The sequence below is a fragment of the Numenius arquata genome, chromosome 7 (genome assembly GCF_964106895.1).
Source record: "Numenius arquata chromosome 7, bNumArq3.hap1.1, whole genome shotgun sequence".
Lineage (NCBI taxonomy): Eukaryota > Metazoa > Chordata > Aves > Charadriiformes > Scolopacidae > Numenius > Numenius arquata.
Genome location: NC_133582.1, coordinates 4,125,190 through 4,143,474, shown reverse-complemented (window position 1 = coordinate 4,143,474; position 18,285 = coordinate 4,125,190). Strand labels below are relative to the sequence as shown.

At 38.6% G+C, this 18,285-nt stretch overlaps 1 protein-coding gene across 2 annotated transcripts in view; it reads left to right on the top strand.

Annotated features, from left to right (window-relative positions):
• Nucleotides 1-18,285, top strand: part of UBE3D (ubiquitin protein ligase E3D) — a 73,823-nt gene that overhangs the window by 8,634 nt on the left and 46,904 nt on the right. For both annotated transcript variants that reach the window (XM_074150680.1, XM_074150681.1), the window contains exons 5-8: nt 2,936-3,005; nt 5,263-5,332; nt 6,496-6,604; nt 9,412-9,581. In XM_074150680.1, coding sequence (XP_074006781.1) covers nt 2,936-3,005; nt 5,263-5,332; nt 6,496-6,604; nt 9,412-9,581 — 419 coding nt within the window. The remainder of the gene's footprint in view (nt 1-2,935; nt 3,006-5,262; nt 5,333-6,495; nt 6,605-9,411; nt 9,582-18,285) is intronic.

Sequence of the window (18,285 nt, the reverse complement as noted above, 5' to 3'; positions counted from 1 at the left end):
ATTGATTTAATTAGTCTAGCTAAAACTATCGCTTTTCCCGTTGAAGCATGATACAAGTTAGCAGTGTTTTTTAGGTACCACACTGCACAATTCTCAGCTGGCACCTGGACCTGTAGTCAGAAAAAAAACGTTCAAGTTGTAGCTTTCAAGGAAGTACCGTCTATTATATACTTGTACCGTGCAAAATTTGTACCAACCCCAAATACTGGTTTTCACAAAACCCTGTCTACTTATCCCTGCTCTTCACGTGAAGCAAGTAATTTTACTGTCTGTGTTTGAGAGACGCCGCAAGGTAGGAACTGGGAAATGAGATAACTGCGTGTATACAATCCATGTGTTTTTTCTAATCTCCATAAAAAGGGGGCTGTACTTCCAACATAGCTGTCGGGCTTAACAGAAGCTGTCGGGCTCTCCCTGGGGCTTTTAATTTGGTTCCTGATTTGTGAGGAAGACGCAGGACTTTGTGATCGTAAGTTCAGATTCCATGTGGGATGCTTTCTGGTTTTTATGGAGCTAGAGCGGTCCTTTCTGTTTATTTTATTATTTGCATGGTACGGATCAGAGAGCTGTCTTAGGTCTTTCCAGCATCAAATCCATCAGTTCTGCCTGAGCTACAGCTTTGAGAAAGACATCCAGTATTGATTTAATACTTCAAATGATGGGAGCTTTATCACATTCCTTGGTAAGCTGCTTCACTGGTTAGTCATCCTGACCCTGCTCTCTTCTTATTAAATTAAGCACACTAAGAATTGCAACTCTGTATCTCTCTTTTATCTCGCAGATGTATTTATTTTCTAGAAATTATTTTTGTAGCAGTTTTCCAAACGGGTTTCCAAATTTTTAACATACTTGATAGATCCATTTCCGCAGTAATCATCTCACTAATTCTGAAGATGTTATATTTCTCTGTTTATCTGTATCAACTATTCAGTTGTTCATGCATTCAGAGATCGTATTTGCCCCTTCTTTTGTAGCATCTCATTAGTAACGCTGGTTTGGTTTGCGACCATCATCTAAATTCTTTTGATTTTTTTTTTTGCTGTCTTCCGCTATGTATTCCTTTATTTTATCACTGGCTTTGTTGTTGTTGTTCTGAATGTATGGTCTGGTGTTTGGCTGTGTTTTAGTGATTGTGAGATTTAGATTGTGAGACTAAGCACAATCTACTTAATGATACAGCCTGGTGTGTATAACTCTTCTATCTCCCTTGTTTACCCCTTCCCTGTCATTGCAGCAGGGAGTGCTTACACTTTTCCATAGAGTAACTGAAAAAATTGTCCCAAAGAGCCTATTTGACTTGTCTATAATTTCTTTGCTTCATGTGGTAGATTTTGTGTGGTGCTCTGATAGGCCACAGAGCACCACTTTTTGTTCTGGCCATCAGTCCAACAGAATTATCTCTAATCATACTTTGAAAATTGGAATGCTAAGGAATATGGTAGTGGTGATGAATAAAAACTATGCTCCCCAAACTTACCACTTCTACAACTCCCTGAAAGGAGGGTGTAGCCAGGGGGGGTCGGTCTCTTCTCCCAAGTCACAGGCAATGGGACAAGAGGAAATGGCCTCAAGTTGTGCCAGGGGAGGTTCAGATTGGATATTAGGAAAAACTTTTACACTGAAAGGGTTATCAAGCCTTGGAACGGGCTGCCCAGGGAAGTGGTTGAGGCACCATCCCTGGAGATATTTAAAAGACGGGCTGACATAGTGCTTAGTGAGGTGGTTTAGTGATGGTTTTTTATCAGAGTTAGGCTGATGGTTGGACTTGATGATCTGAAAGGTCCCTTCCAACCTAGACAATTCTATGATTCTGTCTTTTTCAATTCTTTAAGTAGAATTTAAATATTAACACTGGAATTAGTAGAGGTGTTACTAGATCACAAGGTCATCCAGAAAGGAGATCTTTTGCAGTGGGCGGTAATGGATGCATAAGAGTAAGGCAAATATTGAGTGATGTTTTGGCCAGTGTAGAGACTTCTTGAACTAGATGTTTTTATCCACATTTTTTGTTTTTAATAAGCCCTTGATGACCATTGCTTCTCCTGAATTTTTGAGGACTTTTTGAACTTACGTATGGTTTTAATATAAAAAATACTTTCCTGTAGTGAATACCAAACTATATTATGCATTGTGTGACAAATACTTTCCTTTGCTTTGATACAAGCCAGGTTATAATTTTCGTAGCATGAGCTATGAGAATAAATGTGTTTTTTCCTCTTCAGCTTTTCCTAAACATTTTTGATCTTATGTATCTCAATGATACTCCTCAGTTTTCTATCTTTCATGCTTCCTCCCATTACTTGTGGTTTCTTGCCACATATGGAAAGTATTTTGCACCTGGGGCAATTCTTCTTCATCAATACCTTTTCTGTTTCTGCTTGAGTTGAGGGAGAGGGAGGGTTGTTCAAGAACAGAATCCACCATTCTTTTCTGGAATATCATATCATGTTTTGTTCTCCAGCTGTTTCCTAGTAATTCAAAATACTCTGTAGCCGCTTTCTGCTCTCTGCTGAGCATTGGACTGTCAACAGTGGCTACAACTTTACTGAGTGATGGTAGTCACATTGCAGCATAGTATTTTATGTATATATTTTGGAGTGCTTCTCATGTGCAGCATTTTGGCCTTATCAGGATCAAATTTACCGTGTCATTTTCTTGTCCAGTCACTCAATATTACAAGGTTTTCCTGTTAGCTATTACAGGTTGTGCTGTGTGATCACCATATATTGCCAGATTTTAAAACTAGTATGAAACATGCAAGCAAATCGAAGTGTAGAAAGCTGAAATAGCGAATGCAAATCTGTGTGTACGTAAACATAAAGAGGACAGCAACAAGTACAACGTTCACTATATTCTCTGGAGAGTGTGTTAAAATTATACATTCCTCTTTCAAAATAACCGAGTGACATTTAAATGACATTTCTTTGTCCTACAGAAATCAAAGGAAAATACCAGAGTAAGTTGTAAGCGCTGCAAGACGATGCTGGGAGAAACAGTATCAGCAGGTATGGGATGCACAAACCAAACTAGACTTCACTGCATCAGCCATTGAGCACTGGAGGTTAAAAACTCCGGAGGAAAGGAGTTTACCAGTAAGATGCAGGGCTGATTCCTGTGTATTTGTCTTTATTCCCTTCTGGAACAGATGTGGTTGTTGCTTCTACTGTTAGACCTTGAAAGTGACTTATGACAGAGATTTTCTTCATCCTTGTTTCTGTTTCACGCGATGATGAGATTATTGGTTTAAAAGCTGTCATTATATTGAATCAGCAGGGCTTACCTGAAGTAATCTAAAGATGAGTCTCTGGTGGTTTTCAAAATGCAGTTATTAACAGGAGAGAAGCAACAATAAGACTCTTAATAGCAGGGTTCAGTCTTTCATCCTCCCTCTACTCCACTGCCTCAGTCAGTGTGAGACTGGCTCAGTTAAGAGATCTGGAGGATATAAAGACTTCTCCAAAAATGCAAAGCCTGTTTAAGAAATACATCATGAGGGACACAAGGCAGAAGTTCTTCTGTTACAGAAGGTTCAGATTGTCCTGTACAGTTGATCTGAACAGTACAGACTTTAATAAAACCAAATTTCAGATAGGATGTTTGAAAGCCCACAGTGCAGATTGTAAGACTTTGGGAAAACAGTGGTTGGGAAAGGACTTTACAAATCATCGTGAATAATGGATGTCTTAATCTAAGCCTTCAGACGGTTGTAGCAAGCAGCGGTTGATGGGATGACAGGATATGGGAAAAGGCAAATACTATGTTGATGTGCAGGGAGTTGGCCTGGACTCTGTCCATGGCTGAAGTTGGATAGCACGACCATTGTTTTGATGATGTTTTTTCAGTACTGTAGGAACTGTACAGGGTAGACAAAAAAACAAGGCAGACAAAAAACCCAACCAGAGGTGTATGACACTCTGTAGACAGAACCATCGCTGTGAAAAGAGAGCAAACTTCATTGTCATGCTTTGGTGCTTCCTCATGAGCAGATATCAGTGCCTTGAAGATAAAGTTGGATTAGAGTGGTGTAGCTGTGGAGGACAGATTTGGCTTTGAAATTCCCCTGTCAGCTATTCCTTCCCCCAGCTCTATCCCCATATACTCGTATGCTTTGGAAATCCCACCTTCTATGTCTCTGCGAGCAAAAATTGCCTTAATTTCCAGTGCCTTTACAGCAGTAGAACCAATTCTTTACTCGAGGAAGCAGCTGGGGAGCTGGAGTGACTGAACTGGCTTCTTTTCCTTTTGTCTCCCAGGACTAGGCATAGAGTGGAGCAAACTAAAATTAAACTAAGAGGTAAAATATAATTTCCTAACAGTGAGGATAATTTAAAAAGTGTAGTATTTAGCTGGAGAAGGGGTGGGATTACCAAGCCTTTGGAATCTTTAAAATAGATCAAGTGTCTTTCTGAAATGCTTGCTTTCATCCACTTTTAATGGTGCGTGTGGACAGAGATCAGATGAGACAATCCCTTCCACCCTTAAGATTTATGGAACTGATGAATTTTTACAGTTCTTCACATGCTAATGCTTAGTGGAATTCATTTATTACTCTATATGCTTGACCAGTTCTGCTGGCCCTCTGGTTAGGCTGTCTTTGTGGCATAGGCCCAGAGCTTCAATATGATCATCTTTGACCTGGCTACACTGATGGGAATTAAATTCTATCCTCAAAACATTTCCATTTAGTGTGAAAGGCTGTCTTAGTGGGGCTTTTGGGGAACAGTTACGTTGAAACTGGGAATGTATGCAGTATTAGTGTTGAGTTAGAGCGATTTTTGGAAAGAAGTTTTATTCTGCTCTTTGAGCAAAGAAGAAAATTATTCCCCTGGGTGTGCTGTTATTAAAACTGTCTCTTGTGATTCACTGCAGCATTACTGAGCAGCAGAGGGTACTAAAATACTTATGTAAGCTGTGCTGATCTCAGGGCTTTAGGAAAGTTCTTTCAATTCATCTTTCAGGTTTGGCTTGAGCTCTTGCTTGCTTTGTTTCAAGATGATTGTTCCCGGCGTTAAACAAGGATCAATATGAATGACAAATTGCTGATCATGTAATTAGCTCAGAGTAGTTTTCTTCTGGCAGTGTATGTTTTCTGTTATTGGTTGCTTCTCCTCCCACAAAGGAAAGCAGAATTTGACCATCTGCTGCACCTCTTAATTGAGTGCTGAACAAAAGTTTAATTAGTATAGAGATACGGTGACTTACAGTCTACTCTTAACAAGTTGGTTGTTCTGTTGTACTTGAAAAATGTTTTTGTTGTTTCAGATATCGTTAAATACTATGTTACTGAGGTGATTATTCGACCATTCGAGGAAAGTTTCAGCCCAACACCAAGGTAACAAATAAAAATAAATTAAAAAATCAGATAATTTGCTTAGGTTTATGTTTTAGAAAGGATGCTAGAAACGCACTAACATTTTAATTTCTTGAATAATTACATGTAGTAACAAAGTGCTGTCAAATTTTATGTAATCATTTACAAGCATTGTAAAAGTAACAGAATCTGAGTTCACTCGTACAATTTTGTTTACTTATCTTTGTGTGTGACGCAGGAGAGAGGTTGTGTGTAATATGTTGCAGTGTCTCACTATTCAGGTGATATATTTGGGGGATGGGAGTCGGTCTCTTCTTCCAAGTCACAAGCGATAGGACAAGAGGAAATGGCCTCAAGTTGCACCAGGGGAGGTTCAGATTGGATATTAGGAAAAAATTTTGACACTGAAAGGGTTATTAAGCCTTGGAATGGGCTGCCCAGGGAGGGGGTTGAGGCACCGTCCCTGGAGGTATTTAAAAGACGGGCTGACATAGTGCTTAGAGACATGGTTTAGTGATGGTTTTTTTTTTTATCAGCGTTAGGTTGATGGTTGGACTAGATGATCTGAAAGGTCCCTTCCAACCCAGACAATTCTATGATTTTGAGATAAGCTAAAATATAATACTTACTACTTTTGAACTATTTAAGTTTGCATGATGTCTGGAGACTAATCATGAAAATGGAAGGTTATATTTTGTAAAGTTAAATTAAGTAAAGCTTGAAATGTTTAATTGGAAGTGAGATTTTTGAATTTTCAAGTACTTCGGTTTGAAGTTAAGACTAAGATGAAACAGAACTTGATCTAGTTGTCTTGTTTCATTTACTACGCATTAGTTCTTTCCTTTTGTGAATTATATTTGAAATGTGCATCATTCTGAACTTTGTGTTCGTATGTGTAAAATATAATAGGGAAAAGCTTTTATTCAGCACTTGACATTTGATGTTGGTCAAAATAAAGGATGTGGAGCAATTTAGACTGCTGATCTATTTAAAAATGCCTGTTGCAGAAAATAAAAAATCCTGTGGCTTTGAGGGAGAGAAAGACAAAGCCCCATTTCTCAATAAAAAGTGATTGTAGGATGTAGTGGAATTGACTGTCTGGAGGTGCTCATATGCTCGTACTGCTTCAATATGAATGACTTTGCCCATGTAGGTGTTACAATACGTGGTTAATCCTTAAACAGGTCTCAATTCCTACAGAGTGTGGTTGCTCAGTGTCTGGTGGAATTGTCCTCTGCTAAAAGCACGTTTAGATTCACTGTAAAAGGAGATGATGGAAAAATCTATATTCTGGTAAGTTGTTGGGTTTTTTTTGTCTTTATCCTGCAAAAAAAGTTTAACCTATGAATCCCAGCTCCTAAAATGTATTATTCATGCTGTGCATGATTATATGTTTAAAGAAAATTAACAAGTTCAAATTCTTGTGTTGAAGTAGTTCTGAAGAATTCTGCTCAAGCAGAAAATTTCCCTCCGTTTTATAATCTAAGTAGATGTACATACAGAAATTTTCTCTATTAATACACTAATGAAAGTACTACAAATGCACTACAAGTAGCACAGAAATAAGTGTTTTGTATTCAGAAAATATGCAAAGCTTAGGTTTTGACTTCATAATATATATCTCATCTTCTTGCTCCAGTGCTTCTTATCTTTAATCACCAGAAGTTCATCAAATTGTACAGCATCTTTCACAAATATTGTCTGAAGTCAGCAGAGACTGCTAATATAGTCAGTACATTGCACTGCAAAGTGAAGTGCAAACAAAAATAAAATTGCCTATTATACTTAATGTTCTAATGCTGTTAAACTTGGATAAGCTTGATATTTAAATAGTGACAGCTAAATTCCTCAAACTTTTTAAGATGGATAGGAATTTGGATCTGGAGTTATCTTAATACTGTTCACTTGGTGTAACCAGGGATGTTTTCTTTTATTCATGAACTAAATATAGGCACATAATTTGTAATTTTGCAGTTTGTACGAGTAATTAATAGATACAAATTAAAGAAATACCTGATTGTAGATTCCTGGATAAACTTATAGATGCACTATGAGGTAGACAATCTAATGAAATAAACTGTTTTATATATACCTTGTCCAAGTTCTATCATTTCCGAACATCCAGATTCTGAGGAAAATGTGTAACTGTTGCTTTTAAATAAGCCATAACATAAATGAACAACTTCTGTGATGATAAAATAAGGTCTTATGAGCAGACCCATAATTGTGACTATGTATAAAATAATTGAGGAGTCATTAAAAAATTGTTGTGATTTTTTTTTTTTTTCCTTGTTGCTTATGTGTTTCCAAGTTACCTGATGCTTAAGTCTAGTAGTTTATATAGAACGAACTGGTGGTAGAATGAATTATATGGAATGAACTGAACAAGTGGTAGAATGTTATTGTCAGATGCCATATATCAACGCTTGTGGTAGAAGGAAGTACTTTTCAGTTTGGACCATGTCACAAATGAGATGGTTTGGTTGCCTTCTCTAAAGCGAGTTGCAGAAGGATTCTGAAAGGAGCAGACAGCTATTGCTGCATTGTTCCCTAGGCTAGTTTAAAGGATATTCATCTTCTGAAGAGCATCCCAGGAGGTTGCTTCACAGGGCAGCGTTAATGATTTTGAAAGGAATGAACTCTGTTTAGTTGAAGCTCAGTGTGTTGGCAGTAGCCTGTGTGTATAGGACACTTCTCTTTTTTTTTTTTTTTTTTTTTCCCCGTTTTCTCGAACACCTTTTCAAAACTTGGTTTAAAGCACATGTGTAATGGTTCTAGCTAATGAGGTATCTTTTGCAGTTTAAGCTATGAATGTGTACGGTGAGTTACCAGAGCAAAACTGATGAACAGCCACTTGCTAAGCCAAGTGCAGTTGCTTGCCGTCATTTTTGTGCATATGCTAAAGTGATTCTCCTCCTCCCATCCCCGCCCAAGACATCTGTATCAATATATCTCGTTCCTCCTTTATGGAGCTTCTACTGTAATGTTCAGAGCCTTGGGCTCTGATAAATTGTGACTGTCACATTCAATTATGACATATACTGTGTGTCCTGTTAACAGTGGCTTTCTCCCTCCACGGAGGATATCATATGTCTGCTCCCTAACATTGTGTAACTTGCTTTACTTGAAGCTGATTAGGTCATGAGAAGCAGAAGATTACTCTCTAGTGAGCAGGACTGCATAAATCCCATTTTCTATGATAAATATTTCATATATAAACATTTCATATAGGCTCAGGACTTGGAAAAATTGATTTTCATTGGTAACTCGAATCACTTCACTACCTCAGGCTGTGAGTAAAGGAAAAGCCTGACTTTTTTGTACAGTGCTTAGCATGAAAGCCCTGAATCCAAGTTGGAACGCTGCTGCACAATGACATGAAGATCGAATAAGATCATAATGTGATGCAAAAACTTCAGATTTCTCAAAAGTCTCCCCAGGAAGTATCCCATGAATTGCTGTGAGCAACTCGTGCTGAAGAATGCCAGTCCCATTTTCAAATTTGATAAAGATTTGTTTTCCAAGTAAGGGCCCATTACAGCCGTTGGTAAATCCCAGCCTTCCTTTTAGACTGCATTAATTGCCGTCTTTTTCCATGCATGTCTTCGCTCCATACAGCCATAACTATCACTCTCTTTTTCTAAAAATCCTGATTTTTGGCACTTCCTGTGGGCAGTCTTTCAGTTCCCTGTCTTTAGCCCTCAGTAATTCAACACCCCATGCTCAACTAATTCCTAAAAAAACTATGAAACTAGAGCAATAATCCATTTGGTACTGAAACAGACGACTTGGGACTAGGTTTTTTTTTTTTCCTTTGTTACTATCAAAGGGAATGTGCTGCAGCCGCAAAAAGAGGCAGCTTCACAGAAATAATGATTTTAAGAGTGACTGTGATAAATCAGGCGTCAGTTTATTGTATTAACCCATTTTTCTCCACTAGAGGCTGTGTGTGCAGACTGCGCTGAATAATAAAATGTCAATTTATGTCTGTTAACACTTGGTTAGAAACTTTGTAAGAATGTGGCTTTTAGGATCAGAGTAAAGCAACAAATTGAAATTGATGTAATCTACAGTAAAATAAATTATTTCTTCATTTATAGATCTGGCTTTTAAATTCTGACACATTGCTCGTGGAGTCTTTAGGAAGTTCCTCCTCCCACAGTGTTTTCACACTGTTTGGAGATATTTTCCTGCCGAACTCTGGACCAGTGGGAACCTGGGATGCTGTCAAAGTCCTTTACCAGCCATGCATTAAAAGCAGGAATAAGGAGTAAGTATTGCCTTTTCTCAGGTTCTGATCATTGATTTGGTTTACTTTTCAGGGCAGCAATATTTCTTTGAGGTTCTTTGGACAGTCCGTTAATGTTAGAGGTGTGTCTCTTTGAAATTGCTTACAATTTTAATTTTTGTGGGGTTTTTTGTTTTTGGTTTTTTGTGGTTTTTTTTTTTTTTAATTTTTAGTAAAATGCCAGAGGAATAGTATTTGGTTTCAGTTACAGCCAGAGAGAATCTGGGCGTTAAATTTTTGCACTGTAAAGTTAAAATGTAGACCAAAGAGTTACGTTGTTCCTAGAGGCATATGTAGATAACTTAGGTATATGATACAGATAGAAGTTGTCTCCCTTATACAGGAGAGTAACGTACTTTTTCCATGTATCCTTTTTTTACCTGTGTTGACTCACTCTGCACTTCTAGAGCTTGGTCGTTTTTCTGGCTCTGTTGGAAGGAGGTGGAACCCTGAATCCCAGAGAGGTCTCCGAACGTGCTGCTCTGCAGCCGTAGCTCCAGGTGCTGTAATTCAGGGAAGAGGAAAAATTGTGGGGAGATAAGGGCATGGGCTGACACCCGAATGATGCTTAAGTTTAGCCAGATCTCCCTCTTCACCTTCAATTTCTGTGTTTTGTGTGAAAATCTGATCTCGGGTCTCAAGTTACTTATGGGAGTAACCCTCAGTGCACTCCCACGGTACAGGAGTTGTCTCTTTGGTACAGCTGGAACCAAGAGGATAGAGGTGGGTAGTTACTAGTTTAGCAAATCATACCTACATATTCCAGATTCAGTCTTGACCTTTTTGTGCCTTAAAATTGTGCTTTGTTTTGCAAGAGAGAGAGCTGTTCACAGGACTGGAATTTGTCTGCTTAAGCCAAGTTATCTCAGTACTACAGGTGTTGTCTGGTGGGTTGCAATAATTAACATAATGATCATCTCTGTATACACAGACAATGCATCTAACTGTGTCCCTGTTAAAAGATACTTGTGCCTGTAGCCTAGCAAGCAGAATAATATGAATAATGCTATATCAGTATAGCAAACTCTCAGCATATGGCATATTCTCAAAAGGAAAGTCCTTTTTAGATATGATTCAGAAGTTCATTGAGTTATCAAATTAGTCTCTGTGTGAAACTTGCTTCCAGCCCAGGGGTGGCATTATTTCAAAAAGGAGTAGGGCCCTGAGAGAAGGGGAAAGAAAAGGCGAGGAAGGTGGTTGAGTACAATACCATATAAATGTTCTTCTTGGACATGTCCAAGACTACTGAAGCCCTCACAAAGGAAACATTTGATTTCAGCGAGCTTTGAAGTATATATTATGAAAAACATACGCTGCCTAACACGTTAAAGCCTTTATCCGTTGGAGGGCAAAGATAAGAGGATATTGATCGAGCAGAGACTCCAGTGTTTGCAGATGATGGACTATGATTTTAGCATAATTTTCTGCTTTTGTTTCAGCAGCAGTAGAAAAGAAAGCATTGGTTTTGTATAGGTCAGACTTAAATAGTGGTTTGGTTTTGTTGTTTTTCCTTTAAACTCTTGGAAATGGGATGACAGATTTAAAGAGGTACGGATGTATTTTAAATTTAGAAGGCGTTCCCTCCAGACTCAGTCAGTGCACAATTAATTTATAGCCCAAGACCTCATAAAAGAACAACAGAAATGTTGTCTCCCACAGACAAACATGCACGTACGAATTTAAATATTTTCATAGGAGAAATACACACTACACACCTTACAAGAATATGTGATTCATCATAGTGTTTATCCTGAATGTTGCCCAATGTATCCTTTTTATTTTTCAAACAGATCCACTATTGAATAGCTGAAATAAACTCTGACGTAGGGAGAGAATGTGAATTTGTAATATTTAGAGAAAAGGTCGTGCTACGTTAATAAATATTATTCAGGTAAGAGAAAAAAATACCTTTATTAATGTATTAGCTTCAGAAGTCAGCATTGGAAAACCTCTGTGATCTAAATGATATTTAGTGATCCAAAATACATTTTGAAGTATTATAATTTAAACTGCTTATTCTTAGAAAGGGAGATACTGCAAGAAGCACTGCAAGAAGCACTACTTGCTCTGAAACGAAAGACACTTCGCTTACCACTCTTTAAGTCTTACAGAAGTGTGACTTCCAGCTTTGCTTTTCAAGTTTCAGTTCTTTATCACCGAGAAGATTTAATTAGCTTAACACACATTCAGTTACTTTGACATGTTATTGAGATAAAAGCCAGATCTACTTAATCACTTACCTGGCATTCATAAATGCTTTTCTTGAATGGGGTTCTCAGCAGCAGAATTTTACTGTGAGATTATATTCAGTTTTTTCCATTTCCCCAGACAGACTTGTTACAAATCACTTGTTTCTGAAGATGACTTTGTATTTATCTTTGGGCTTCTACAGTGAGGAGAAGGCACAACTGAGGTTTTAATTCTCTTCTGACAGTAATTGACATCTTCCCTGTCCAGTCCCTGGACAAATGCAAAGAAGAGAAGAGACACAACAGGGGATTCTTTTTCAGGTTCAGAAACCAAAATAACTATTGGTTTAGTATTGTTTTCCAATTTTCATATTTATAGTAAAGAATAGTAAAAAGTACGTTAGCACTTCAGTCTGTTTCCACTAACTTGTTGATCAGTTGGCTTCAAATACTGCCTGGAGATGTGCAGTAAGTCTGAAGTCTTTCTGTATTGAACAGGAATGTAAACAGAGAGGAAGCAAAAATATCAAAACCAGTACAACTTATTGAATGCAACGTGTTTGCATTAAGATCTCAAATATTATTTCAAGAGTTCTGATCAAAGTACCTGATTTCTTGAAAGTGCAAGTTCCAAATGTTCTAGGTGCCCACGTTCTGATAATAATTAAAATACTGACCTTGCTTGTTTCTGTACCCACGCCTGCCCTTGGAATCATGCAAAGGTTTCAGAGCCCATGGTCTGCTCCCTGTGAAGGGGGGGAGTAATCAAGGATACCTCCTGTGTCAGAAGCAGGCAGCAGGAGGTCTGCTCGTGACCTGGACCCAGATGATCTCCAGAGGTTCCTTCTAACCCCATATCGTTCTGTGATTACACAAGTTCTGGGTGGGTCTGTCTACAGTTAGGTTTCCAGCTTTATGACTAATCCTTCTATAACAAATTAGTTGTAATTATTTGCTGTCATTTCTAATTGTCACCTACTGAAACAGTATGTTAGGAGTGTAGCTGAGTCCCATTAGAGAAGGACGCCTCATGTGTTTTTTGCTCTGTTCTTAGATATTTATCGATGATGTGTATGTGATTATGTTGGTTCCCTCCACTTTTCTCTCAGCAAGGCTCCTTTTCTCCACCTACAAAGCTGCCGCGCAGACAGAAGAGGTCTTCTTTTCAAGTAACAGGCTCTTGGCAAATAACACCTTATGCAAACAACCTTGACTGCTGGGAGTGATAATGGTAAATGCTGCTGAAGTGAAAGCGTTGTAAAAATGTATGAAGAAAATTGAAAATACGGTTACATGGCAATTCGACCATAACTTGATCTCAGAAAATATATGTGAAAGTAGAGTTAGAGGTAAATTACACTTTTCCCCTTTACAGTAATGTGCTAGGCAAAGCTTTGTCAAAAAGTCCTTGATAGCTTTTTATTTCTCATATCCATCTAGAGTCTCTCTGAATAGTTTACAGCTTTTGCAGAAGCCTTCTCCTGTGTAAGAATCTGCTGCTTATCATTCGAGAGTTGAAAAAATGACTTCCAGAAATTGTTCATTTTATTAACTTTGGAGGGACAGAATAAGCTAGAAAATTGAGTTTGTGGCTGCAAACCTGGAAGTTTTGAGTCTCAGTGCTTTTATTACAGTCTATGTTTAGTGAGCTGTTTATGAAGCTGTTACTGATGTATTCCAGAATGTTGTTTATTTGTCCCAAGAATGGTTTTCATTCTGTGTATGACTCTAGAGTAATTCACCTCTCATAAAAGCACTGAACTGTGTCCTATTTCACTGATTTTTTTGTATGTCTGAAATAGACAGCTTTTTCCTAGTGTTTCAGTAACTCTTGCCTGTAGAAGCCACACGGGAGCACACAGACCAAGAGTCGATTTACTGAGGAGTGACCAACGTTTCACTGTTCTGTGCTCTCTTTAAGGTGATTTCTGTAGTATAATAAACTTCTAGTGCTATATCTGGAATGATTAAATGAGTGGGTGTGGTTGTAAACAGAGTGTGAAGAATCTGTTTTGTTCCAGCTAAATTTTTTTCTGTTCCTTCTTGAATTCTTTCATGGTATGAAGTTAAGAGAACTGACACCACAGGTGAGGTGGGTTGCCTTAAAAGAGCTGACAGAGCAGTCTGGCAAAGCTTTTTTGAAAGACTCAGTCTGATGCCAGTCAGAGTTTTGGGACAGGAGGGGAAAAAAATACTTTTCAGAGTTTGATAGACATGTGGAAGCTAGGGACCTTCTGAACTTTGAATGTTTGGGCTGAAGCTTGGAGGAAAAGATGAAAGCTCCATCTGAGAACTATTACTTTTACCTAGAGATCATTCTCCAGAAGAAAGCACTGTTCTTCAGTACTGGTAACATCCTTTCCCACCTCTAGGAAAAGATGTACGCAACTTCTAAGTGTAACTTTCAGGAGAAATATCCTGACTTTCTTGTTTATTGGAACCAGACCTGCCACGTGTGATATCCTTTTGTGGTTGTTACTTAAGAACTTCAGTCTTGTTCCTAAATACAGGTCTATTATATCTTTCCAGCTCTTGGGAGCTGTAATATTTTTAGTATCTAATCTTTCCGATTTTAAATAATCTTAGAAGTATTAACTGAAGTAGAGAAAAATGTTGGAATAAACCTTTTCCTACCAAATAAGGTCTCTTGTATTTTGCTCAAAACTTTTGCTGGAGTTATCATTCCAGCTGAGCTTGTTGCTTAGATTGCCTTTTTTGCTCATCTTTTGAAATGTAGCATTGAAGTCAGAAGAGGTAGGGTTCTGACTGGGTTTTTTCGTTGGTGTTTTTTTTTTTTAAGTGGATTTGAATCCCAGATCACGCAGCCTTTTGTTAATAATGGGACCAACAGCCTGACTTTCTTCTTGTGTAGTGTGAAAGATGCTGATGTGTCACTACTCATCCTGCAGGGTGCTGCTGTTGTACTCTGCAATAGAGGTATTAAATACTATAGTAATTAAATACATGGTAATTGGCAATGTAAAAATAAGAAATTGACTGTAAGTGCTATTGCACGGCTACTTCTTATGCACTAGTTTTTTAGAAAAAAATAGATAAATATGCTATTAAGAGCTCCTAAAACATTTAACATGCTTTTGAATCAGGATTTGGGATTCTGTAATATGGTAGGACAAAAAATACAATTCAGGCTTGTATGGTTTTTTCCATATTGTTCTTCATATTTATTTTTGGAACACTGTAATCCGGGTAAGCATAATCTTGGTGGTTCTCATGTCTCTCTGGTTCACATTGCTGTAGCTCAGCTCTTTTGGGAATCTCAGGATTGGCAATGAGACAGATGCCAAGTTGAATGGGAAAAAATTGTGAATTAAAAGCAGCAAGACTATCCAAAACTGATTTGAAGTGTATAGGCTGAAACAACTGCATTGCCAGGTAGTTAATTCCACTTCTATAGGATGATAAGAACGTAAGAAAAGCCAGACTTTACGCTGTGGTTGCGGCATGCGGTGTTCTTGCTCATTACATTTAGAAGCTAGATTTCCTGGCTGGTTTGCTGGAGGGACAGCAATGTCACATCTATTAAAGTCTTACTTGATGTGTATGTATCTCTAGTGTATTCATTTTGCTTTTCTTGGAACACTGCTTTTTTGAAAGCCAGATAGTCTAGATATGGCAGTGATGATCCATTGAGGATAATTTTATAATCGTAGGTCAAATTATAGCAGCTTTCCACTTAGAGCCTTACAGTTTGTTTCTCATAGACTTATAAAGGCTGGTGGGTTCACTTGGGAACTCGGCGTACTCCACTCCTATAATGCCTTTTAAATGAGAGGATCCATTTGAGCAGGCAGGAATCCCATAATGACCCAGGAGTTAAAAAACCCCCAACTTATAAAAGCGTGTTGGACAGACGGCTGACAAGAACTGCTTAAACCTCAAAACTTGATTTACTGAATTGTAGGATCTTGGGCTGTTTTAAATTAATTAGCATTTGTTGTTTCTATTGTATTTCTCCATGACAGGCTGCGGATACTAACAATACTTAGATTAACAAAATGATTTAGGCTGCTAATTTTAGTTTTTAAATCAGTAAGGCTTAAAGCAAATTGGGAGCATATGACTTGAGACCAAAGAAGGCTAATTTGTGAAGTTGTTGAGGATATTTCCATTTGTGTGTGGCAACAATAAGATATTGCTGTTGGTTTCTTATTTTGAACGCTGTAGCATCGAGGATAAACAGGACAAGCAATTCTCATGCTGGCTCCTCTGAATACTGGCCTTAAGCTATAAATGAAGTAATTTGTATAGCTAATAGGCATAATAAGTGATGCCTATGTGGGTATGAATGTTTGAGGCAGAAGGGGGGAGATTCCTCTGGAAGTTGAGGAATATTTTTTCAATTGGGGAAAAAAAAAAAGAATCCAGCATAATTTTGACAGGCTGGAATTAATGCTGGTAATGCAAAGAATCATCTTCTGAAAAAGGGACTTAAAGGGGCTCTAAGAAGAGCCATCACATATTTAATGATTCAGTGCATTTTGAATCTAATATCGTTAACCAAATGTGAACTTTACTGGTTGTACTCATACCTAAAAAAAATTGTCTGTTGATATTCTCTGCTTCCTGTTTTCAGCTGTTTGCATATTATTGCTGCAAACTGCTCTTCAGCTGTTGTATTTCAAACAGAAGTGGCTGCATGTCATTAATATTATTAAGGCCTCTAATTTTTCAAGCATGTCACGATGATTAAGAAATAAAAGCTCTCGTCTGAGTTGAGAGATTTTATTGAAAACTATATTTTGTTTTTCTGAAACTGATGAAACTGTCCCTGGCTACTGCAAGAAGAAATCAGTTACTGAGAAAAGCTGCTTTTTGCCCCCCAACACGGCAATTCTGCAGATACTTTTAGCACCTCTGCAGCTCTCCTTTACGTGTAGGACCATTGAATTTAACACAGTTGTCCAGGTGAGTCTCTTGCATCACCGATTTATGTCTGATGCACGTCTAACTTAGCAAATTGCTTCAAGAACATAGCGTAGCAGTGGGTACCAGGTAACTGTAATGTTCATTGATTACCTTCAGCAGAAATTGGAGAGAACATACAGATGTGGCTGATCATGAAAAAGTTTAGACCGGAGATTGGAAGCTTTCTAATATCAGAGCAGCGAGGTTCCTGCAGAGCCTTCTAGTAGGAATAATGTTGTCAAGAAACAGAATTGCTTTTAAGATGAAGCATGACGAAATTGCAAAAAGAAATGCTTCCACACAGTGCCTGTTCTTGCAGGGAGATGAGCTTTTTGGGTGGGAAATGCCTTCTAGTTCAGTTTTCCAGCTTTGTCACTGACCTGCCAAAAGACTTCCATGTTCACCTTCACCATATCTCTTTTGCTCTCTGGAACCCCTTCAGTGATGAGTTCACATCTGCATGGAGGGCCACACCAGTACCTATGGTCTTGATTGGGCTGCTCTGCAACAATTCAGTAATTATTGTGTTGCATTATTTCTTTAGCTATGGTGTGTTCTCCACTTGAAGTCCATTCTAATTAACTTTATTTGCAAAGGATTTATAGTATTTTATCTGCGGCTGTCTGACTTGCAGCTGTTGCATCTCCTGTTCGGATGAGGTCATCTACTCAAGGGCTTCTCTTCTCACTGAGCTGGTGTCTGTGACTCAGTCTTTCCATGCCTACTTTGCTTCCTTCCGTCAAAGCTCCATTTTGGTCTGTCTGTAGCATCAATTCCTGCACCAGCATTGACTTAACTTGGCTAAACCTGGATTTAGCCTTCCATCTAAATCCCTTCTCTCTTTTTTTTTTTTTTTTTTTTTTTTTTTGTGTGTGTCTTCTGCTCTCGCTCATGTCCAGAACTCAGCTGCCAGACTGTGGCAGGACAGCAGGATTCTGGACACCTGTGTAAGTTCTGCAGAAGGTTCCAGCAACATAAGCATGGATTATACACACACTGTTAAATCTCTGCCATAACGGAAAGGGAGAGCTCTAGAATAATTGGGAATCAGCTCTGAGGAGAGTAGGTGTTAAAAGTAGGGACAGTTTTGTGATGGATGGAGGGGTCATTTCTGGAAGAGTATTTCCATGAACAGAGGAAACCTAACAGATGTGTGAGGACACATAGAATCATAGAATGGTTTGGGTTGGAAGGGTCCTTAAAGATCATCCAGTTCCACCACCCTGCCCTGGGCAGGGACATCTCCCACCGGACCAGGTTGCTCAAAGCCCTGTCCAGTCTGGCCTTGAACCCCTCCAGGGATGAGGCATCCACAGCTTCCCTGGCCAACCTGGGCCAGGGTCTCACCACCCTCACAGGAAAGAATTCCCTCCTAAGATCTAATCTAAATCTCCTCTTTTTCAGTTTAAAACTGTTACCCCTTGTCCTGTGGCTCCACTCCCTGATCAAGAGTCCCTCCCCATCTCTCCTGGAGCCCCTTTAGGGACTGGAAGGGGCTCTAAGGTCTCCCCGGAGCCTTCTCTTCTCCAGGCTGACCACCTCAACTTTCTCAGCCTGTCCTCATACCAGAG